We start from the raw sequence: 24,915 nt of genomic DNA on the forward strand, positions 1-24,915 counted from the left end.
ATTGTAGGGGTTGGCTAGGCAAGAACTAAATCTGTAGGTAAGGCTGTCTGCAAAGTTAGGCTGATACACTCAGGCATGAGTTAAAGTCATTGTCCCCAGACAGTATTTCTTAGTCAGGGAAGTCTTGGCTTTAGTCTTAAAGTCTTTCACTGATTGAATCAGGCCCACCCATATAATCTGCTTTTCAGATTATCTAGGATAATTGGTTTTATAGTCAACTGATTTATACTGTAATCACCTGTACAAAACAACTTTGTAGTAATGCTACCTTGGTGTTTGACTGAATAACTGGGAAGCTGAACCTAGTCAAACTGACACATAAACCAGCCCATCACAGTTATGGTGTTACCGAACCCTAGAAGGTGAGTTCTGTCCTGCACCTACCTTCAGACTTGACAATAATCTGGACACTGGTCTTTGAGAAAGTGAAAGTAACTTTACTACAACGTGTAGAGCAAGGAGCCAGGAAGACGTTCCTCTGATCCGACTCCCCAGTCTCTGGGAAAGCAGGGCTTATATGTGATTTGGGCAGCAAGATGGCTGCTGCACAGGCATACCTGGGAGGGAAAAACTCCAGAAGGCAGTCAGGAAACAGGAGGTAACATGGTTCTTGTTGGACCTCTCGCTTCAGAATAGGGTCCAGGTGATGATTTTCCTTCTGATTCATTCCACCTGTCCCTGCATCGGCTGTTGAGGTCCATTAGTTACAGCTGGCCATTTTGTGCATGTGGAGTGGGGCAAATCTGGCTTGGGCTAGTTTAAGGACTGAGGAAAGTTTACTGGCATTTCTAGCGTCAGGTTACCACAGGATGAATTATATTTCAGGAAAAACTGAAGGAAATGTGAAAAGTACAAAGTGAGGTGGTGCTTTCCATATATTAAAGAGTACGGCCAACTCAAAATAATTAAACAAGGGGCCTTGTGTATAAGAGAAAAAATGTTTACATATTTATAAACTAGAGAGCACAGAACTAAAGTCATACTTGGAAAGGTATTATGATAGAGGCAAAGCTGCCTAGTAGAATCTGTACTTCCACTTCAAATTAAATTTCCCCTTAATATGATTGCTTCAAGATTCTTTCTGAAGGTGTTAACTATTTAATGAAGAGATTAAATGGAGAGGTATTTAAGGAATGGGTGGGTCACCCTTTGTTTTGATAAAGTCCTGTGTCTCTAGGAGCTGCTAAGTTGGCTGCTAGCCTCTGTGGAATCCAGATGACTCTTCCCAGGATGGATTTGACCAGCACACCATGTGGTAAGTCCCAATCACTATCTTTGCTCTGTGTGTTACAATGCCAAATGCCTTAGTCATTTTCCAGAGTTTATGAAATTTTAACTCACTTCCCTGATTTTGTGGTGGAGCTGTTTTTCAGTGATAAATTGAGTCATGGGTTTAATGGGTGCTTTGCATTTTTTTTTTTTTGCATTAAAAAAAATTTTTTTTATTGTGCTTTAGGCGAAAGTTTATAGCTCAAGTTAATTTCTCATTCAAAAATTTATACTTTTTTTTTGTGATATTACTTGCAATCCTTACCATGTGACAGTACACAACCCCTTTCCACCCCAAGTTCCCTGTGTCCATTTGACCAGTTCCTGTCCCTTCCTGCCTTCTCATCCTGCTTTTGGACAGGAGCCACCCATTTGGTCTCCTGTATATGATTGAACTAAAAGCGCACTCCTTGCACGTATTGTTTTTGTTTTCTAGTCCTGTCTAATCTTTGTCTGAAGAGTGGGCTTCGGGAATGGTTTCAGTTCTGGGTTAACAGAGCGTCCAGGGGCCATAGTTTTGGGAGTTTCTCCAGGGATGCTTTGAAATTTAATAGATGAATTTTAAATTTAAGATGACAGTCAAGGGTCTCCTACATGTGTTGTCTACCTAAAGTGTTTAAGTTCACAATTTAGATGGAGAAAAACAAACATGAAATAGCTAATGTTTTGTATTCAACTGTATTACAATATATTATTATTTATTACAAAATCAAAAAACCAAAACCCACTGCCATCGAGTCGATTCTGACTCATAGCGACCTTATAGGACAGAGTAGAGCTGCCCCACAGAGTTTTTAAGGAGCACCTGGCGGATTCGAACTGCCGGCCTCTTGGTTAGCAGTCGTAGCACTTAACCACCACGCCACCAGGGTTTATTATTTTATTTAACCTGTTTAATTTTTTTTCATGATATCTAGTGGCTTCATGTATCTTCATTATTTCTATTTCTATGTGTGTAATTTTACAGATTTTCTGTAAGTTTTTGCTTTAGTTTCTTAGTTCAGTGATTGTCATTCTTACTAATATGTGTATTTACATATATTTGTGTCCAGTTTGGAGCCCTGGTGGTTCGGTGGTTAAGAGTTTGGCTGCTAACCAAAAAGTTGGCAGTTTGAATCCACCAGGTGCTCCTTGGAAACCCTGTGGGGCAGTTCTGCTCTGTCCTGTAGGGTTGCTATGAGTCTCACTCCACTTGACCACAACGTTTTTTGGTGCCTAATTTAGCATGGCATTACCTGAATGCCTAAAGTAAAAATTTATAGTAATTTTTGGACTTAGCACATGCCTTGTGTTTATAACAGAACAAAAACCTCTAACATCACAGTTTTCAATCCACAAACATATTCTTTATACTCCTTTCCCCTTTTTCTCTTCGTCAGGCACACTACAAAGGCAAGCACGGAGTAAGCGGATTATTTTTAACCAGAGTCAAAAGGATACCCTCCAAGCATCATTTGAACAGAATCCTTACCCTGGTATAGCTTCCAGAGAACAACTGGCCAAAGAAACAGGCATTCCGGAGTATAAAATTCAGGTTGGAATTAGGTCCTTAGAGGAAACCTTCGTAGAGGGAAAAGGAGGGCTAAGCACTTTCTAGCAGTTCTCTTAGATGAAGTATTTTGCTGAGAAGGTTTTTCCTATTAGAGAATGTTAAAAATACAATAAAAACTAGAACAGTGGTTATACATTTTAGAAATGCTCAAAATACTGAAAGAGGATGTATTCACTGATGGTGGTAGGACAAGGTATTTGTTCAGTATTTCCAGATAAGTGATAATTAGATTGTGTTTGAGATTTTACGGACTTTAGGGAACGGGATTACTAATGGTAAGTTATGGTGTCGTTAATTGTTGGGATACATACAACGGAATAATGATTAATATATAATTATGTGGAAACTGGGGGGTAAGAATTCACATAATTTCTTAGTTCTCAGGCTAGTTTTTCTTTTTAGTTAAATGTTTCAAATCTGACCCATACGCAAGAGTGTTTGGAGCCTAATTCCCTATTCAAATACTTTAATAGTATTATTTAATAGTATTATTGATGTAAAAATAAAACCAGTCTGAGTTTTTCCAGTTATCAAAGAGATAGTTTTACCAGAAGAAGAAGCAGTGTTTGGATTTCCAAAGAATAGTAAAAATTACTTTTTTTGAGGAAGATACTGAATTTGGGGTTTTGCATCAAATATGATCTTCAATAAGCCATTGGGTGTAAGGGTTTCAGTCTAAACCCGGACAGTCTGATGGGATGTTGGAGGGAAGAAACTTCTGTCATGTCTTCAGGTACCAGTTCTGGCTGGGGAGATGGGATTTAGACAAATTCCGCTATTGAAAATGCATCCTATGGGAATACTGGGTGAAGGGCTCACTGAGAGGCACTGGGTCCACTTGAATTGATGGTGAGGAAGGACAGTCCAGGAATCTACGTAGGATGAGAGTGGCTCTCCTATGGTGTTCAGTAATTTATACAGTAGTTCGAATTCTGCCTGTTTTTAAGCCTTATTATCTGAAAGTATTTTGATTGATTGATACAGTGAAGAGCTAGAAATGTTTAGCCAAGTATTTGGGATACAAGAGTGGTTTAACCAACGTTGTTTGTCTTTTAGGTTATAGTCTTACTGTGAATTATGAAATTATAAAAAAAAAAAAACCCAAAACACTAGGAAATGATTAGAAGGTATGATGGTAGTATGACTCCATTAATGATAAACCAAATGCAGAGTTCATTTGTTTTTTTAGTGACAATAGTTTGAATGCTAGATATTTGGGTTCCTTGGAGTCTCCTTTTTTTTCCTGAACATTTTGTTGTGCTTTTGGTAAAAGTTTACACAGCCAATTAGCTTCCCATTCAATAATTCGTACACAAATTGTTTCATGACATTGATTGTAATCCCTGCAATGTGTCAGCATTCTCCCCATTTCCACTCTGGGTTCCTCATTTCCACTAGTCCAGTTCTTCTGTCCCTTCCTGACTTCTCACCTTTGCTTTTCTGCATATGTCGCCCTTTCGATCTTGTATAGTTGATTGTTTTAAGGAGCACATTCCTCACGGGTGTTACTGTTTACTTGATAGGCCTGTCTATTGTCTGGCTGAAACGTGACCTCTTGGAGTGGCTTCAGTTCCAAGCTAGAAGGGGGTCTTAGGGCTATAGTCTCAGGGGTTCCTCTAGTCTCTATCAGGACAGTAAGTCTGGTCTTTTTTATGAATTTGAATTTTGTTCTACATTTTTATCCAACTCTAACCAGCACCTACTATGGTAGTGGTGGTAGCAGGGAGCCATCTAGTTCTTCTGGTCTCAGGCTGAAGGAAGCTGTGGTTCCTGTGGGCCATCAGTCTTTGTTTTTTTTCACTCTCCTTTGCTCCAGAAGGGAGGACACCAATAGTTATATCTTAGATGGCCAGTCTCAGCTTTTAAGATTCCAGATGCTACTTATCAAAGTAGGTTGTATGCCAATTGACCTAGATGTCCCCCGAGTCTATGGTCCTCAGGCTTCAAGCCTAGTAACTAATTCCCCTGAGGTATTCAGTTACGTCTAAGAAGCTTCCATAACTGTGCCTTCTATTAGATATATGAATATACGTGCAGCACACACAAACATGCACAGGGATGGTCTCCTGTATGACCATGACACCTATTTAGCATACATATCTACCTATATATCTGCTTGTAAATTATTGTTTGTTATTACTTTTGTTGTAGGACTGTGTACGTTATAGTATTTGCCTAGTTGCCCTTTATTCTTGCTCACCTCTCAGTGTCTTCCTTTGGCTTGGTCAGGTTGTGATGACTTCCCCCATATTGTGTATTGTCTTTCCCTTGGCGAGGATTAACACATTGCTACTATCTAGTTAGTGTTTCTCGCTCCCCATCCCATCCCCAGTAACCATCAAAGATATTTCTTTCTGTGTGTAAACTTTTTCTTGACTTTTTATAATAGTGGTCTCATACAATATTTATCCTTTTGTGATTACCTTATTTCACTCAGCATAATGTTCTCCAGATTCATTCATGTTGTGAGATGTTTCGTGGTTTCCTCATTATTCTTATGGTTGCATAGTATTCCATTGCATGTATGTACCACAATTTGTTTACCCATTCATCCATTGGGCAAACAAATTGGATTGCTGGATCATATGGTATTTCAATTTTAGCTTTCAAAGGAAGCACCATACCATTTTCCATAGTGGTTGTACCATTTTACATTCTCACCAGCAGTATGTAAGAGCTCTAATCTCCACACAGCTTTGCCATCATTAGTCGTTTTCTGTTTTTTTTTTTTGTTGTTGTTGTTGGTGCCATTATTGTCTGGGTGAGTTAGCATCTCATTATAGTTTAGATTTGCATCTCTCTAATGGCTAATGATAGCAAAACATTCATTTGTTTGTTAGCCACCTGAATGTTATCTTTGGTTGAAGTGTCTGTTCATGTCCATTGCCCATTTTTTAACTGGATTGTCTTTTTGTTGTTGAGGTGCTGAAGCTATCTATAAATTTTAGAGATTAGACCCTTGTCAGATATGTCGTTGTCCAAAAAATTTTCTCAGTGTGTAGATTCTCTTTTTACTCTTTCGATGAGCATAAGTATTTAATTTTTAGGAGGTCCCAGTTATCTAGTTTATCTGCTGCCTTTTGTGTATTTTTAGTTGTTTGATAGCCTACATGTGCCATAAATTTGGGTCCCTATGTTTTCTTCCATGAACTTTATAGTTTTAGGTTTTATTTTTAGTTCTTTAATTCATTTTGAATTAGTTTTTGTGTATGCTGTGAGGTATGGATCCTATTTCATTTTTGTGTGGATGGATATCCAGTTTTGCCAGCACTATTTGTTAAAGAGAACAATTCTCCATTTAATGGACTTTGACACTTTGTGAAACATCAGGTGTCTGTAGGTAGATGGATTAACTTCAGGGTTCTCAACTCTGTTCCACTGGTCTATGTATCGGTCATTGTACCAGTACCTGGCTGTTTTGACTACTGTGACTGTACAGTATGTTCTAAGATCAGGGAGTGTGAGGCCTACTTTGTTCTTCTTCAATATTGCTTTATTTATCCAGGGGCTCCTTCCTTTCCATATAAAGTTAGTGATTAGTTTTTCCATCTGGGTGAGAAGTGCTGTTGGGATTTGTATCAGGGCTGCATTACATCATGGATTAAATTGCATCCCCCCAAAATATCTGTCAACTTGGTTAGGCCATGATTCCCAGTATTGTGTGGTTGTCCTCCATTTTGTGATTTTCCTTTCAGTTATAAATCATAATCTCTGCCTGTAGTTAAAGAGGATTAGGGTGGGATGTAACACCCTTGCTCAGGTCACATCCCTGATCCAATGTAAAGGGAGTTTCCCTGGGGTGTGGCCTGTACCATCTTTTATCTTACAAGCGATAAAGAGAAAAGGAAGCAAGCAGAAAGCTGGGGACTTCACACCACCAAGAAAGTAGTGATGGGGGCAGAGCAAGACCTTTGGACATGGGGATTCTGGATGGAGAAGCTGTTAGTCCAGGGGAACATGGGTGACAAAGATCTTCTTCCAAAGCCAACAGAGAAAGCCTTCCCCTGGAGCTGATGCCCTGAATTTGAACTTCTAGCCTACTAGACTATGAGAGAATAAATCTCTCTTTGTTAATGCTTTCCATTATAGTAGTACTAGATGTCTAAGACACATTATATCTAAATATCACTTTGAGTAGTATTGAAATTTTCACAATGTTAAGTATTCCTATCCAAGGGTATGGTGTGTTTTTCCATTTATGTAGGTCTCTTGGTTTCTCGCAGCAGTGTTTTATAGTTTTCTTTGTATAAGTCTTTCACATCCTTGGTTAGATTTATTCCAAAGTATTTTATCTTTTTGGGGTATCATTTTCATGATTTCCTTTTTAAAGTTCTCTTTGTTAGTGTAGAGGAATCCATGTTGATCATGTACCCTATCACTTTGCTGAATCTTTGTATTGGTTCCAGTAACTTTCTTGTGGAATCTCTGGGATTTTCTTTGTGTGGGATAATGTCTTCTGTGAATAGGGATACTTTTACTTCTTCCTTACCAATTTAGGTACGCTTTATTTCCCTTTCTTGCCTTATTGCTCTAGCTAGGGCTTCCAACACAACATTGAATAAGAGTGATGATAAAGGGCATCCTTGTCTGGCTCTTGTTCTTAAGGGGAATGCTTTCAGCCTCTCTCCGCTGAGAATGTTGGCTGTTGGTTTTATATGTATGCCCTCAATTATGTTTAAGAATTTCCCTTCCATTTCTGTTTTGTTGAGAATTTTTATCAGGACAGGGTGTTGCATTTTATCAAATGCCTTTTCTGCATTGATTGAGGTAATTATATGATCCTTTTCCTATATTTATGTGGTGAATCACATTTTTGATTGTCTAATGTTGAACTATGCTTGCATACCTGGTATGAATCCCACTTGGTCATAATATTTTTTTGATATGTTGTTGAAATTTTTTTTTTTTAAAGGAAAAAGAAAGGTTTTATTTGGCATATTTTCAAAGTGGCAAAAATGGGAAACAGACAAGCATGCGGCCAAAGCTATGTCTGTCTGGACTCCAGGAAATATTACAGAATAAGCAAAAGTGGGAAATTCGGCAAGTATGCTGCCAGAGCCATGTCCTTCTGAGTCTGAGGAATGTTACAGCATCATCAGTATATGTGTATGTTAACATTACAAATGGGTGAAATTATTGAAAGATCCACCTTTTCACATATTGCCTTAAAACTGCCAAATCACTGTGATTCTACATTTTGAATTGTCTTTCTTAATAACCATTGGTACAGGTTTCCGTAATGACGGTCAGGAGGGTCTTCATTGGTCCAACAAATCTTACTATTCACTAAAAACTAATAGAAAAAGAGAAGAGTGGAAAAAATGTGGGTCTTTTTTGCTGTTTATGATTTGTTTATGTGAAAGTTTCCCTAAAAGATGTTTTCCAAGATTGTCCTAGCTATTGTCTCTATACCTCAGGGCCCAGATGTGTCCTTGTGAGTCCTTTTGAGTCCAGCTCCAGCTAGGTTACGTTCTTTATACTCAAGGACAGGAATAATGGCTGCAATATTATCTCCTAAATCATTCCCTCCTTTTGATTGGAGATTGGACATAACACATCAATGATCAATATCTGGACTTAATTCGGTTCCTAGATGGTGGCCATAACAGGCTCTTTAAACTCAAGGTGCTGGTTTTCCACCGGATACCATTTGGTTCTTCACTAGGATCTTAAGAGTGACGTTCTCATCAATCACATAGCTGAAATGAGCAGACTCAATGTACGTTTTAGCTTGAGGTTTTCTTTTTCTTTTTAAGTGTAAGACAATAGAAGATAAGTTTTACTATGCCCAATACTATCAGGATGCAGACTAAGAATATTACTATTCCTTGCAATAGTGATCTATCCCGTGTACTTATTCCTGATTGTAACCAACCTAATAAATCTGGTGTTTGTGTCTAATTCTATGTGTATCTGGTTCTACTTCTCCTGTGTTATTTATCCAAATGCAACAAGAGGCATTTGCTATAGCACAGACTACCTTCTTGGTTATTAAAAAATTTAAGGCTGTTCTGTTATCTCATGCCATGTTGGCTTAATAAGGCCAGAGATTGCTGTCGCGCTTCCATCCCATCAGCAGCTTTTTCTGCTATTTGTCCCATAGTGACTGATAAATTTCTTAAAGATTTCTCCAATTAAACTATCCCATAAGCAGGAAATAAAGCTCTTAGAAATGACCAACCCCACCCTGAGTGACGTGCCAATTGGCTTTCTTCTGAGTATCATCTTACAGTGTGTAAAAATCTGGTATTACATTTCCAAATATTTACTAGCATCATTACTGTGAATATCTAAAGATGATCCTAAAGTTCCCAAAGGCCATTTCCCATGCATTCACCAGGAATCTAAATAAGAGTTAGTCCCTGTAAACACACTGTCAGTTGGAAAGGGGTCATCTAAACTAGTATAGTTGGATCTACCACACAAAACATATATTCATAAGGGGCACCCAGAGTTTGTCTAGAGAGAACAGAAGGTATAGAAAAATTTACATGTGACAACCAACTTTCCATTTGAGAATTCATGATTAGCAAGGTAATACAGGATGGACCTCTCCTATTGGAGGTCTTACATTAATCTTTTCAAAATATACAAAGTGTCCCGAGGGCAAGCTGCGCCTCCTTGATTTACCTATTGGCAGTCATGAGTCGCTTTCTCAGAAGTGGTAAGTGGAGCCTAAGACAAAATGGAATCTAAACCATGAGATCAGTCTCCTCTGAGAACTAGGTTTCTGTAAGATACAGGGAGGTGAAAGTTTGATTACAAACATTAGACAGGTATTTCATACAACACTGTCTTGAAGACTAATTAAACGAATCACTGATTTACTTTAAACGTAGCTCTCAGTCTGATCTTCGGTGTCGGTTTACCAAAATAGACTGAAATCTTAAAAAAAAATAAAAAGCACAATGCCCAGAGCAAAATGATCGTACTAGTTTATCTGGACCATTGACTCAAAAGTGGCTTCAGGAACCAGTTTTTTTCAAAGCGCAAGGTCCAAAAGGATATCCAAAGGCAATGACCTGTGTGGGTTACCCCAACCTCCATGAAAGCCAGAAATCTGGATTCCAGAAGAATAAAATGATTCCAGGAGAATAGCAAGTCTTTAATTATTTCCTCCTTTATGCTGCTATAAAACTTTGATCAAAAATGTTCAATAAATGGTAGTTGGGCACTATCTGGTTTTTAAGATCTCAGGTACCATAATATGCTGTTGAATTCTATTGGCTAGAATTTTGTTGAGAATTTTTGCAGTTACATTCATGAAGGATATTGGTCAGTAATTTTTTTTTCTTTTTTGATGTCTTTGCCTGGCTGAGGGGCCCTGGTGGCACAGTAGTCAAGCATTTGGCTGCTAATCAAAAGTTTAGCATGTCGAATCCACCAGCCGGTCCTTGGAAACCCTATGGGGCAGTTCTACTCTGTCCTTTAGGATTGCTATGAGTCAGAATCAACTCGATGACAATGGGAGTGCCTGGCTCCAGTATCAGGATCATGCTGGCTTCATAGAATGAATTAGGAAGTATTTCTTCATTTTCTATGTTCTGGAATAGTTTGAGTAGAATTGGTGTCAGCTCTTCTCTGAATGCAGTGGGTTTTTGGTTTTTTTCTTCTCTGAATATTTGATACAATTTTCCAGTGAACCCATCTGGGGTGGGGCTTTTTATTTTGTTGGGTTTTTTTTTTTATGACCTCTTAAATTTCTTTGTTCGTTATGGGTCTGTTCAAATTTTCTACCTCAGTTTGTGTTAATTTAGTTAAGTAGTGTGTTTCTAGAAATTTGTCCCTTTCCTTTAGGTTTTCAAATTTTTTGGAGTATAATTTTTGAAAATATTCCTTTATGATCCTTTTTCATCTCAGTTGGTTCTGTTGTAATGTCATCCATCTCACTTCTTATTTAGGTTATTTGCATCTTCTCATTCTTTTCCTTTGTCAGTTTGGCCAGTGATTTGTTGATTTTATTGATCCGTTCAAAGAACCATGTTCTAGTCTTGTTGATTCTATTTTTTTTTGTTTGTTTGTTTTCTGTTTCATTTTTTTCTGTTCTAATCTTAATCATTTCCCTTCTTCTGATGACTGTGGGCTTTTTTTTTTTTTTTGCTGCTCTTTTCCTATTTGTTCAAGTTGTAGGGTTAAGCTATTGATTTGGGGTTTTCTACTTTTTTGATGTGTGCATTTATTGCTATAAATTCTCCTCTGAGCACTGCTTTTGCTGTGTCTCAAAGGTTTGATATGTTGTATTTTCATTCTCATTTGATTGTAGGAGTTTTTAAATTTAATTTTTAATTTCTTCTATTACCCAGTGATTTTTAAGCAAGGTGTTATTCAGTTTCTATGTATTTCATTTTTTTCCTTGTTCTTCCTGTTGTAGATTTCTAGTTTTATGATCAGAGATGATGCTTTGTATTATTTCCATGTTTTTAAAAATTTATTGAGGCTTGCTTTTTGGCCTAAAATAAACTCTATTCTGGAGAATGATCCATGTGCATTGGAGAAGTATGTGTACTTTGCTGCTGTTGAGCAGAGTGTCCTGTATATGTCTATGAGGTCAAGTTGGCTGATTGTATGGTTTAGATCTGTATCTTCGTTGAGTCTCTAGTTGTTCTGTCCTGCATTGAAAGTGGTATGTTACAGCCTCCTACTATTATTGTGGAACTGTCTATTTCTCGGGACTGTTGGAGTTGGTTTTAAATATTTTGCAGTTTTTTCAGTGGTTGTTGTAACTATTTATTATGGTTATGTCCTCTTGGTGGATTGACCTTTAATCATTATATAATGTCCTTCCTTGTCTCTTATGGAGCCCTGCTTGCACAGTGGTTAAAGGATCAGCTGCAAATGAAAAGGTTGGCAATTTGAATTCATCAGCTGCTCCTTGAAAACCCTATGGGACACTTCTACTCTGTCCTATAGGGTTGGTATGAGTCAAAATCAACTCGAAGCAAAGTTTTTTTTTTTTTTCTTTTTGTCTCTCATAATGGATGTTGCCTTAAATTCTATTTTATCAGCGATTAATATTGCCATTCCTGCTCTTTTTTGGTTACTGTTTGCTTGATATGTATTTTTTCCATCCTTTGATTTTTAGCCTACTTATGTCTTTGTATCTAGAGTGTATCTCTCGTAGGCAACATATTGATGGGCCGTCTTTTTTAAATCCACTCTCACTCTCCGTCTCTTGTCTGAGCATTTAAACCATTTATACTCAGTGTGATTATTGATAGGCATGGATTTACTGCTGTCATTTTGCTATGCTTTTTTGTGTGTGTGTTAGTTTCTTTGTTCCACTTAATTTCCTGTGCTGTGTTCTTTTTGTTTGTGGATTTTCTTTTCTTCATTGTTGATTTTGTGTTTACTGAGTCTTTATGATTTTCTTCTTTTTTATTTGGGGAGTACGTTTATTAATTTTCTTTGTAGTTACTCTGAAATTTATCTTCCTAAGTTTAAAACAGTCTGTTATCTCTTAATATCACCTTTACTTCTTCTCCATATGGAAGTTCTACAGCTACACTATTTGTTCCCCCTTTTTGCTTTGACATTATCATTGTTTACAAATTGACACGTCTGGTTCCCTGTTTTTGGCGTTGTAGCTTTACCTGGGTTGCTGTCTGGATGATGCTGTGATATGTCTCAGTCTCATGTTGTTGTCTGTTGTCATTGGTTCTCTGTCTGAAGGACTCGCTGTAATATTTCTTGTCAGGTTGGTCTGGTTTTTACAAATAAAAACTTTATGTTTATCTGGGAATATGTTAGTTTCACCAACATATTTGAGAGACGATTTGCTGTAGGTATGATTTTTGGTTGACACTTCTTTTGTTTCAGAGTTTTATATATGTCATCCCATTGCCTCCTTGCCTGCATGGTTTCTGCCGAGAAATCAGACCTTAGTCTTGTTGGTTCCCCTTTGTAGGTGGCGTTTTGTTTTTCCCAAGCTCCTCTCAGGATTGTTTCTTTGTTTTTGAAATTGATTATGATTTGTGTTGGTGGCTTCCTTTTGGGGTCTATCCTGTATTGGGTTCATTGAGGTTTTTGGATGGAAATCTTCTTGTCTTTCATGATATTAGGGATGTTTTCTGCCAGCAAATCTTCAAAAATTCTCCCTGCCCTTTTTTTTTTTTTTTTGTCTTCTCATGCTCTGGAATATCAATCATGTGCAAATTATTCCTCTAGATAGTGTCCCACATAACACTTATGCTTTCTTTATTCTTTTTTTTCCTGATTATTCCTCAAACAAATTAACATCAAGGAATTTGTCCTCTGTTTCACTGATTCTTCCCTCCTTTGGTTCAATTCTACTTCTATGCCCTTCCATTGGGTTATCTATTTCTAATATTTTGTTGTTAATCTTTTGGGTTTCTAGTTGTTGTTTTAGTATGGTTTCTAATTGTCTATTTTGTCATTTTATTCTTGTATTGTTTTCCTGAATTATTCTAGAATTTTGTCTGTGTTTTCCCTAATCTTTTTGAGGGAAATATATATATATATATATGTATAATCCTATTTATAAGTCTTTTTAATTCCTTATCAGGTTGTTCCATTACCATTTCTTTCTCAGAAAGGTATTCTACCCCTTTATTTTGGTCACCTGCTTGAGCCATCTTGTCCTGCTTCTTTATGATTTGATATTGCCTGTTATTAAGGTATTAAGGTGTTATTTTATTGATTGTTTTTGTTTGCTTCATCCTGAGTTTTTTGTTTTCTTTTGATATATCTGGGCTGGCAGTGTGGGCGTGCTGTACTGGAGATTAGTCTGGTGGCATGGCAGCACTTACCACCTGTCTCTGGGTGGGTGGGGCTGTGGTTGCCAGTGTGAGCGCAGGTCTCAGTTTGCTAGTTGTGTGGGACATCTGAGGAAAGGCCGGGCAGGCGTTGACCACAGCCTATTGTCGGTCCAGCAGCACAGGAGTGGGTGATGGCACTTGCTGAGTAAGTGGGAAAGTGAGTGTGGTGGGTAGAGTGGACAAAAGAGAATGCAGGAGTGCGTTCTCTTCTACTCGTCTTTTCCGCAGGCAGGGGTGAGTGGCAGGCAAACAGACCCATAAGAACACATGCTCTGTCACCCTCTGGGTTGATGGGTGGGGGTGGGTGGCAGCAGCATGGGATGGGGCCCAGTGGGGAGGAAAGTGGGCTTGTATATGGTACCCAAGCAGGTGGGGCAGCTGGGATATGGGGTTTTCTGCTGCTAATGATCAGGAATGGGAGGGGAGGGGAGCATGCTCCTCTGTTCAGCAGATGTGGGTGACTGGGCACTTGCCACTGGCTGCAGCCAGAAGTCGGGACCTGGCCACAACCAAATGTGAGGAGGGGAGTTGCCTGGAGTCTGGGTGGGTGGGTGACCTCCTGCTGACACTCTATGGATTTATTACTTTGAACGTACCATCCACCCTAATGGTCAGGGAGTGCTGCTGGTGAGTATACCTCTCTCTGGATCCTGGTTCCCTCCTTACTCTGTGGACACCAGGATTCCAGGAGCTCTCACCCTCCTTCCTGTGCTTTCCCTCCTTAGATCTGGATCATGTTCCATTTACTTTGCTTCACTCTGGGTATGTTTACACAGTGTCTCTGTCTCTTATTAGGAATTCCATGATGTTGCCTTCCTGTGTGCTTCACGCGGGGTTGCTACTGGCTTTGTCTCAAGATGGCCACGCTGTACCAGGATGCCTGGCAGGACACCTCCACTCTGTATTGCTCCTCGTTTGCTGCCTTTTCTCAATTTCTTCATCCAATCGGTGTTTGATTCAATTCTTTATCTTTCTTTTTGATGTTCAGGGTTCCAGGATTGTCATCTGCCCCTGTTTCACTTTGTTTCTTGTGTCTTTGCTGTAGAGAGATGGCATGGTGTGTCTCACTAAGCTGCCATCTTGGCTCCTCTCTAGGAGTTTCCTTATTGATAACTGATTCTGGCATGAGATAAGAGGTAAATGAATGAGTGTTAGCTCAGCAGTTTGTGTCAGCCAACTTTGCCTTTCTGTTTAAAGGAATTCTTACCAGATCATTTGCACATATATTGGGTGTTATGAAATGGTGTTGCTTATGAGACGAGAGGGGCCAAGAAAACGCCGTTCCTTTGGAAGACCAAACCCCCCTCTCCCCGCTGCCATCGAGTCGAGTCCGACTCATAGCGACCCTATAGAACAGAGTAGAAGTGCCCCATAGTGTTTCCAAGGAGCGCCTGGCGGATTTGAATTGCTGACCTCTTGGTTAGCAGCCGTAGCACTTAACCACTACGCCACCAGGGTGTCTCTTAAATCAGAGAAATTTACTTTGGACACCATCAGGATTAAAAAAAAAAAAAAATGCTGATTTAAGTTGATTGCAGATTGTGTGCAGTCCTGAATTTTATCCTAAGAAGTTAAGATAATAACATCATTCCTAGCATACTACATTGCCTTTCTCTTATGGGTATTTCCCCAAGGGCCAAATTGGCAGATCCATTTTTTACTGGACCCGATGTTTGCTATGGTGTAGATTGAGTTGTGTGGTTCTCACATCTTTTTTTCATTTAGATTTGGTTTCAAAACCACAGACAGATACATCAAAGACAGAGACGAAAGGGATCTGGATGCTCCTTTGGGGAAGATCAGAGACAGGATGAGCTTCAGTCTATGACTCAAGGTAAGGAGCCACCAGTCTAAATGCAATTCCTCAACGAATCTCATTGACAGTAGAAACAACTCTGTATGTTGTACCCAAGTATTCCACAAGAATACTTAGGATAAGAACAAAATATAGCTAGTTCTAGGCACCCTAATGTCAGAGGCATAAACATTGCCCAAATATTTGACAGTGACAGTCCAGTTCTTAGCAAAGAAGACTTTGGATTTCTGGTCCTGCTGCTGCTAGGAAGCGAAGCCTCTTTTCTCTGTCACTCTGAGATTTTACTGTAAGGGTAGAGCAGATTAATGAGCTCTTCAAGGGGGTGTAGGAGTAAAGGTGATTAGAATGGTATTCAAAGAGTTGTGTTTGGTGTTTGAAAGTGAAAACTGGCCTAAAAGCCCTCTTTTGTACCTGCGTCCTCCTTTAGAAAACTTCCCAAAGGAAGCCAGAAGAAGCCGGACATCTATCACAAGATCTCAAACCAGCATCCTAGTTCAAGCCTTTGAGAAGAATCAATACCCGGGTATTGCTATCAGGGAAGAGCTGGCGCAACAAACAGGGATTCCAGAGTCAAGGATTCAAGTAAGTTCTGTGGCTGTGGCACTACATTTGTCCTGCCCGGAAGTGGTAGTACCCCCTGTATGCATGGCGTATTTGGTCTATTTTGGGTTGTCATAGCAATCTAAGGCAAGGATATGAGGTGGTAAGTGCCTGGCACTGCAAGTTGCAGTCCTGCAAAAGAACACATTTTAAAGCCTACCTACCAGCAGTGCGTGCACTTAGAAGCAATAAAGGGAAAAAAGTGGAAAAATGGGAAAGTTAATCTCTATTTTGGAAACACCCCACATGTCATGGTTTCTAAACCTTGGCAGTGTTGTCATTTACAGCTGACTAGTTCTTTGTTTTTAGGGGTCGCTCTGTGCATCATAGAAAGTTCTTCAGCATCACAGATGCCAGTAGAGCCCCTGTCCCTATTATCCCAGTTGTGATAAGTAAAAAAACCTACAGGCATTGCCAAGTGACCTCGGGTTGAGGAATAAAGATTACCCTCATTTAGTACCTCGTCTCCCTTTGTTAACTGTTACTGAATCAGGAAGCACAGTCATGGGATAATTTACACAGAAATTCTCAAACACTATTAATTATGTTGGTAAAGCTACGAACATATTTATACACACGTGTTTAAGACTTGTATTGTCTTAAACACATCAGCAAAGAGGAAAAATGTCAACCTTGTCAAGGCAGCTTGTTTACATATCAAGTGTTGAAATTAAAGGGGTTATTTTGGAGACTATACCTTTTCAAACAACCAGAGTTTTCTGTTCATCTATAGTTGATAGCGGGGTGTATCATGAGCACAATTTATCTGTCTGTATTATATAAATGGAAACCCTGGTGGTATAGTGGTTAAGTGCTACAGCTGCTAGGCAAAAGGTCAGCAGTACAAATTCGCCAGGAGCTCCTTGGAAACTCTATGGGGCAGTTCTGCTCTGTCCTATAGGGTCACTGTGAGTCGGAATCAACTCGACGGCAGTGGGTTTGGTTTTGGGTTTTTTTATCATATGAATGGAACATATGGACCAAATATATTAATTTCAACTCCAGAACCAGTTAAGTTCATTTGTGACAGAGTAGGTGATTTTCATATGGATCACAGGAATTGCCAAGAGGAGGAAAGGTTTTTTCTTTTTTCTTTTTTAATTTTTATTGTGCTTTAAGTGAAAGTTTACAAATCAAATCAGCCTCTCACACAAAAACTTATATACACACCTTGCCAATTGCTCTCTCCCTAATGAGACAGCCCGCTCCCTCCCTCCACTCTCTCTTTTCGTGTCCATTGCACCAACTTCTAACCCCCTCCACCCTCTCATCTCCCCTCCAGGCAGCAGATGCCAACATAGTCTCAAGTGTCCACCTGATCCAAGAAGCTCGCTCCTCACCAGCATCCCCCGGCAACCTATTGTCCAGTCCAATCCCTGTCTGAAGAGTTGGCTTTGGGAATGGTTCCTGTCCTGGGCCAACAGAAGGCCTGGGGGCCGTGACCACCGGGGTCCTTCTAGTCTCAGTTAGACCATTAAGTCTGGTCTTTTTATGAGAACTTGGGGTCTACATCCCACTGCTCTCCTGCTTCCTCAGGGGTTCTCTGTTGTGTTCCCTGTCAGGGCAGTCAACGGTTGTAGCCGGGTGCCGTCTAGCTCTTCTGGTCTCAGGCTGATGTAGTCTCTGGTTTATGTGGCCCTTTCTGTCTCTTGGGCTTGTAATTACCTTGTGTCCTTGGTGTTCTTCATTCTCCTTTGATCCAGGTGGGTTGAGACCAATTGATGCATCTTAGATGGCCCTTGCTAGCGTTTAAGACCCCAGACGCTGCTCTCCAAAGTGGGATGCAGACTGTTTTCTTAACAGATTTTATTATGCCAATCGACTTATATGTCCCCTATAACCATGGTCCCTAAACCCCTGTCCCTGTTATGCTGGCCTTCAAAGCATTCGGTTTATTCCGGAAACTTCTTTGCTTTTGGTTTAGTCCCATTGTGCTGACCTCCCCTGTATTGTGTGTTGTCTTTCCCTTCACCTAAAGTAGTTCTTATCTATCTAATTAGTGAACACCCCCTCCCACCCTCCCTCCTTCCCCCCTCTCATAACTATCAAAGAATATTTTCTTCTGTGTAAACTATTTCTTGAGCTCTTAAAATAGTGGTCTTATACAATATTTGTCCTTTTGCAAGTGACTAATTTCAGTCAGCATAATGCCTTCCAGATTCCTCCATGTTATGAAACGTTTCACAGATTCATCACTGTTCTTTATCGATGTGTGAATATAAAAAAAAAAAACATAATTTATTTATCCATTCATCCATTGACGGGCACCTTGGTTGCTCCCATCTTTTTGCTATTGTAAACAGTGCTGCAATGAACATGGGTGTGCATATATCTATTCGTGTAAAGGCTCTTATTTCTCCAGGATATATTCCAAGTAGGGGGGTTGCTGGATCATATGGTAGTTCTATTTCTAGCTTTTTAAGGAAGCATCACATCAATTTCCAAATTGGTTGTACCATTTTACACTCCCACTAGCAGTGTATAAGTGTTCCAATCTCTCCACAGCTTCTCCTACATTTATCATTTTGTGTTTTTTGGATTAATGCCAACCTTGTTGGAGTGAGATGAAATCTCATTGTAGTTTTGATTTGCATTTCTCTAATGGCTAATGACCTTGAGCATTTCCTCATGTATCTGTTAGCTACCTGAATGTCTTCTTTAGTGAAATGTATGTTCATTTTTTTTGCCCATTTTTTAATTAGGTTATTTGTCTTTTTGCAGCTGAGTTTTTGCAGTATCATGAAGATTTTAGAGATCAGGCACTGATCGCAAATGTCATAGCTAAAAACTTTTCCCAGTCTGTAGGTAGTCTTTTTACTCTTTTGGTGAAGTCTTTGGATGAACATAGGTGTTTGATTTTTAGGAGCTCCCAGTTGTCTACTTTTTCTTCTGCATTGTTAGTAATGTTTTGTATAGTGTTTATGCCATGTATTAGGGCTCCTAACATTGTCCCTATTTTTTCTTCCATGATCTTTATCATTTTAGATTTTATATTTAAGTCTTTGATCCATTTTGAGCTTGTTTTTGTGCATAGAGAGTGAGGTATGGGTCTTGTTTCATTTTTTTGCAGAGGGATATCCACTTATGTCAGCACCATTTGTTAAAAAGACTGTCTTTTCCCCTATTAACTCACTTTGGGCCTTAGTCAAATATCAAATATCAATCCATCATATGTGGATGGATTTATGTTTGGACTTTCAATTCTGTTCCATTGGTCTTTGTATCTGTTGCTGTACCAGTACCAGGCAGTTTTGACTACTGTGGTGGTATAATAGGTTCTAAGATCAGGTAGAGTGAGGCCTCTCACTTTGTTCTTTTTCAGTAATGCTTTACTTATCCGGGGTCTCTTTCCCTTCCATATGAAGTAGGTGCTTTGTTTCTCCATCACATTAAAAAATGTCATTGGAATTTGGATCGGAAGTGCATTGTATCTATAGGTCATATTTTTACAACGTTAAGTCTTCCTATCTGTGAACAAGGTATGTTTTTCCACTTATGTAGGTCTCTTTTGGTTTCTTGCAGAAGTGTTTTGTAGTTTTCTTTGTATAATCTTTTATATTTCCGGTTAGATTTATTCCTAAGTATTTTATCTTCTTGGGGGCTACTGTAAATGGTATTGATTTGGTGATTTCCTCTTCGATATTCTTTTTGTTGGTGTAGAGGAATCCAAGTGATTTTTGTATGTTTATCTTGTATCCCGATACTCTGCTGAACTCTTTTATTAGTTTCAATAGTTTTCTTGAGGATTCCTTAGGGTTTTCTGTGTATAAGATCATGTCATCTGCAAATAGAGATACTGTTACTTCTTCCTTGCGAATCTGGATGCCCTTTATTTCTTTATCTAGCCTAATTGCTCTGGCTAGGACCTCCAGCACAGTGTTGAATAAGAGTGGTGATAAAGAGCATCCTTGTCTGGTTCCCGTTCTTAAATGAAATGCTTTCAGGCTCTCTCCATTTAGCATGATGTTGGCTGTTGGCTTTGTATAAATGCCCTTTATTATGCTGAGGAATTTTCCTTCTATTCCTATTTTGCTGAGAGTTTTTATCGTGAATGATTGTTGAACTTTGTCAAATGCCTTTTCTGCAACAATTGATAAGATCATGTGGTTCTTGTCTTTTGTTTTATTTATATGGTGGATTACATGAATTGTTTTCCTAGTGTTGAACCATCCCTGCATACCTGGTATGAATCCCACTTGGTCATAGTGAGTTATTTTTTTGATATGTTGTTGAATTCTATTGGCTAGAATTTTGTTGAGGATTTTTGCATCTAAGTTCATGGGGGATATTTGTCTGTAATTTTCTTTTTTTTTTTTGTGGTGTCTTTAGCTGGTTTTGATATTAGGGGTATGCTGGCTTCATAGAATGAATTTGGGAGTATTCCATCCTTTTCTGTGCTCTGAAATACCTTTAGTAGTAGCAATGTTACATTTTCTCTGAAAGTTTGGTAGAACTCTGCAGTGAAGCCGTCTGGGCCAGAGCTTTGTTTTAATTGGGAGTTTTTTTTATCTTTTCAATCTCTTCTTCTGTTATGGGTCTATTTAGTTTTTCTACCTCTGTTTGTGTTAGTTTAGGTAGGTACTGTGTTTCTAGGAATTCATTTCTTCTAGGTTTTCAAATTTGTCTGAGTGCAATTTTTCGTAAAAATCTGGTATGATTCTTTTAATTTCAGTTGGGTCTGTTGTGATGTCGTCCATCTCATTTCTTATTCAGGTTATTTGTTTTGTTTCTTGTTTTTCTCTTGTCAATTTGGCCAATGCTTTATCAATTTTTTCAATGAACCAGCTTTTGGTCTTGTTAACTCTTTCAATTGTTTTTCTGTTCTCTAATTCATTTAATTTTGCTCTAATTTTTGTTATTTGCTTTCTTCTGGTGCCTGAGAGTTTGTTTTTTTGCTCTCTTTCTAGTTGTTCAAGTTGTAGGAACAGTTCTTTGATTTTGGCCCTTTCTTCTTTTTGTATGTGTGCATTTATTGATATAAATTGACCTCTGAGTACTGCTTTCGCTGTGTCCCAGTGGTTCTGATAGGAAGTGTTTTCATTCTTATTGGAGTCTATGAATTTCTTTATTCCCTCCTTAATGTCTTCTAAACCTAGTTTTTTTTGAGCAGGGTATTGTTCAGTTTCCAAGTGTTTGATTTCTTTTCCCTGCTTTTTCTATTATTGATTTCTACTTGTATGGCCTTATGGACTGAGAAGACACTTTGTAATATTTTGATGTTTTGGATTCTGCAAAGGCTTGCTTTATGACCTAATATGTGGTCTATTCTAGAGAATGTTCCATGTGCACTAGAAAGGAAATTATAGTTTGCAGCTGTTGGGTAGAGTGTTCTGTACATGTTTATGAGGTCAATTTTTTGATTGTAGCATTTAGATCTTCCATGTCTTTATTGAGCTTCTTACTAGATGTCCTGTCCTTCACTGAAAGTGGTGTGTTGAAGTCTCCTACTATAATTGTGGAGCCGTCTATCTCAATTTTCAATGCTGTTAAAGTTTGTTCTATGTATCTTGCAACCCTGACATTGGGTGCATAAATATTTAATACGGTTATATCTCCCTGGTAAATTGTCCCTTTAATCATTATATAGTGTCTTTGCTTATCCTTTGTGGTGGATTTAACTTTAAAGTCTATTTTGTCTGAAATTAATATTGCCAATCCTGTTCTTTTTTGATTGTTGCTTGCTTGATATATTTTTTTCCATCCTTTCAGTTTCAGTTTGTTTGCGTCTCTAAGACTAAGGTGTGTCTCTCGTAGGTAGCATATAGCTGGATTATGTTTTTTTAATGCAATCTGCAACTCTCTGTCTCTTTATTGGTGCATTTAATCCATTTACATTCAGTGTAATCATAAATAGGTATGAGTTTAGTGCTGTCATTTTGATGCCTTTTTTGTGTGTTGTCGACGGTTTCATCTTTCCACTTACTTTTTTGTGCTGAGAAGTTTTTCTTTGTAAATCGTGTGTTCCTCTTTTTCGTTGTAGTTAAATTTGTTTTTGCTGAGTCTATCTTGGCTTTTATTCTGAAGTGTGGGATTGATAGTGTTCCTTGTGCTTACCTTAATTTTTACCCCTATTTTTCTAAGTATAAACCTAACTCGTATCTCCCTATATTGCTTTGATTTCCTCTCCATATGGAAGATCTGTGCCTACTGTATTTATTCCCTCTTTATTGATTATTGTCGTCTTTTACATAATGACATCAGTGATTCCCTGTTTTGAATGTTTTTTTAAAATCTTATTTTGTTCTTTTGATTTCCCTATCTGAATTGATATTAGGATGCTCTGTTCTGTGTCCTAGTGTTGTGCTGATATCTGATGTTATTGATTTTCTAACCAGAGAATTCCCTTTAGTTTTTCTTGTAGTTTTGATTTGGTTTTTGCAAATTCTCTAAGCTTGTGTTTATCTGTAAATGACTTAATTTTGCCTTTATTTTTGAGAGACCGTTTTGCTGGATATATGATTCTTGGCTGGCAATTTTTCTCCTTCAATGTCATCCCATTGCCTTCTTGCCTGCATGGTTTCTGCCAAGTACTCTGAACTTATTCTTATTGATTCTCCCTTGTAGGTGACTTTTCCCTTATCCCTGGCTGTTCTTGGAATTTTCTCTTTATCTTTGGTTTTGGCAAGTTTGATGATAATATGTCTTGGTGACTTTCTTTTGGGATCTGCCTTGTATGGGTTTTGATGAGCATCTTGGATAGATATCCTTTCATCTTTCATGATGTCAGGGAAGTTTTCTGCCAACAAATATTCAACAACTCTCTATGTATTTTATGTTATCCCTCCCCGTTCTGGAATTCCAATCACTCGCAAGTTATTCTTGATAGAGTCCCACATGATTCTTAGGGCTTCTTCATTTTTTAAATTCTTTTTTTCTGATTTTTCTTCAAATATATTGGTGCCAATTGCCTTATCCTCCAGCTCCCCCACTCTGCATTCCGGTTCCTCAGTTCTGCTCCTCTGACTTCCTATTGAGTTGTCTAATTCTGTAATTTTATTGTTAATCTTTTGAATGTCTGAATGCTGTCTATGGATTCTTGGAGCTTACTAAATATTTCATTATGTTCTTGAATAATGTTTTTCATTTCTTCAACTGCTTTATCTATGTGTTCCTTGGCTTTTTTTGTATGTTGCCTGATTTTGTTCCTGATGTCTTGAAGCATTCTGTATATTAATCTTTTGTATTCTCCATCTGACAATTCCAGGAATACATCTTCATCCGGGAGAGACCTTGATTCTCCGTTTTGGGAGTTTGTAGAAGCAGTCATGGTCTGCTTCTTTATGTGATTTAATATCAGCTGCTGTCTCCAAGCCATCTATAAGATATTGTAACAATTTATTTTATGTTTGCTCACTGTGTCCTATCTTCTTGCTTTGTTTTGTTTCAGTATACCCAGATAGGCTACTAGAGTGCACAATCTTGATTATTGGAGCCTTTGAAGCACTAATATGCTGGTACCAGATGGTTAGAACTGTTACCAGGTATATGAGCCTATGAGTCCATTCACTATTCTTGAATAGATTCAGCTCAGGTGTCCTGATAGTCGGTCACCTAGTGTGTGGTGTAGGCTCTCACCTGCTATCTTAAAGGAGTAGTGGTGATGGTTGTATGCACTGGTTTCTGGTAGCGCCAGGGGGTCATGCTCTGAGGACGGCAGGGTGCTGACAGCCTTCCCCCAAGTGTCAGTGAGGAAGAAGCATCCCTGTTCTCTAAAGCGCTCTGGTGGGTGGGCTCTCCAGCTGTACCTTAGGCACCCAGTGCTTGTACCTGTAAAGACTGGTAGGCACTACTATCCTCAGACCCCTTTCGTGGGTGGCTAGGTGGCATGGATGGAGCCTCAGCCCTCAGGTCCCTGCTGCGGGTAGGTGAGGGCTCTGTTCAATAGACAGAGTGGTGTCAGACCTCCAAAACCTACCTCTCCACTGCACACCTGAAACAATTACAGTCAGACCTCTAACAGATTTGCCTTTGCATTATAATAGCCACCTGGCTCCATGTAGGGGTGAAAGCCAAAGTCTGTGGATTGCTTATGTCTGGACTGTAGCCACTTCTGCTCTGAGTTTCCAGTTTAGGGGAGCTGGGAATGTATTTTTCTTCTGTTAATTTGATCCTTCTCCCAGGCCAGGAGAATGGGTCAGAAAAAGCCAGCACTGCACATTCTATCTCAGGCCCAGGGAATTCAAATGTTAATGAAGCTGGCTGGGGCAGGAAGGGGGTGGATCAGATAGATAGGAGAGAGCACTTTCAGAAGGAGCTATTAGATCCATGTGGTAAATTAGACAAAATCACTTATCTTGTGTCCAGAGCACTGTTTTATCTCAGATTCCAGAGGCGTGTGTAGCCTGTGTGCACTGGATAGGTCCCCACTGAGGTTGCCCCAGGGGCTTAGGTCTGCTCAGGAAACTACCATCAGCCCTGCAGCATTTGCACCAAGGAGCGGCAACAAGGAATCAGAGCTGAGGCGCTGCGTGGGCTTGGCCACGCATCACTGCTTCTGCAGGGACTCTCGCTCCTCTGTCACTCAGGTCAATTCCTTAGTTCTGTGTTTGATGCTCAGGGTTCATAGACTGTCATATATGTAATTGATTCACTTGTTTTTTTTGGGTGTTTGTTGCAAGAGGGTTCAGCAGAACTCCTGACTAGCTAGCCATCTTGGCCCCGCCTCTATTGTTTAGTTTTCAGAAGACTTCAAGGATATTTTTGGTTTAAGTTTTAAAGATTATTTCAGGGCAGTAGTTTTAGGGATTCATATAGTTTGCATGGATCCAGAAAGTCTGGATTCCAGAGAATTTGAAATTCGGTTCTGAATTTTTCTTCTTTTGATCAGGATTCTTCTATAGAATCTTTGATCAAAATGTTCAGTAATGGTGGCAGGGCACCATCTAGTTCTTCTGGTCTCATGG

General features: G+C 39.0%; 1 protein-coding gene across 2 annotated transcripts in view; it reads left to right on the top strand.

The window, feature by feature from the left end:
* The first annotated feature begins 243 nt into the window (after positions 1-243).
* Positions 244-24,915, top strand: part of LOC126059941 (double homeobox protein B-like) — a 28,322-nt gene continuing 3,650 nt past the window's right edge. Inside the window, exons 1-5 of one of the 2 annotated variants that reach the window (XM_049856020.1) lie at positions 244-1,255; positions 2,649-2,803; positions 15,322-15,430; positions 15,840-15,994; positions 17,295-17,454. In XM_049856020.1, the coding sequence (XP_049711977.1) occupies positions 1,216-1,255; positions 2,649-2,803; positions 15,322-15,430; positions 15,840-15,994; positions 17,295-17,396 (561 nt within the window). In that variant the 5' untranslated portion in view covers positions 244-1,215 and the 3' untranslated portion in view covers positions 17,397-17,454. Of the gene's footprint in view, positions 1,256-2,648; positions 2,804-15,321; positions 15,431-15,839; positions 15,995-17,294; positions 17,455-24,915 lie in introns of those variants that run through there. The other variant, XM_049856019.1, reaches the window with a different exon arrangement.

Source organism: Elephas maximus, chromosome 16, assembly GCF_024166365.1.
Source record: "Elephas maximus indicus isolate mEleMax1 chromosome 16, mEleMax1 primary haplotype, whole genome shotgun sequence".
Taxonomy (NCBI): domain Eukaryota; kingdom Metazoa; phylum Chordata; class Mammalia; order Proboscidea; family Elephantidae; genus Elephas; species Elephas maximus.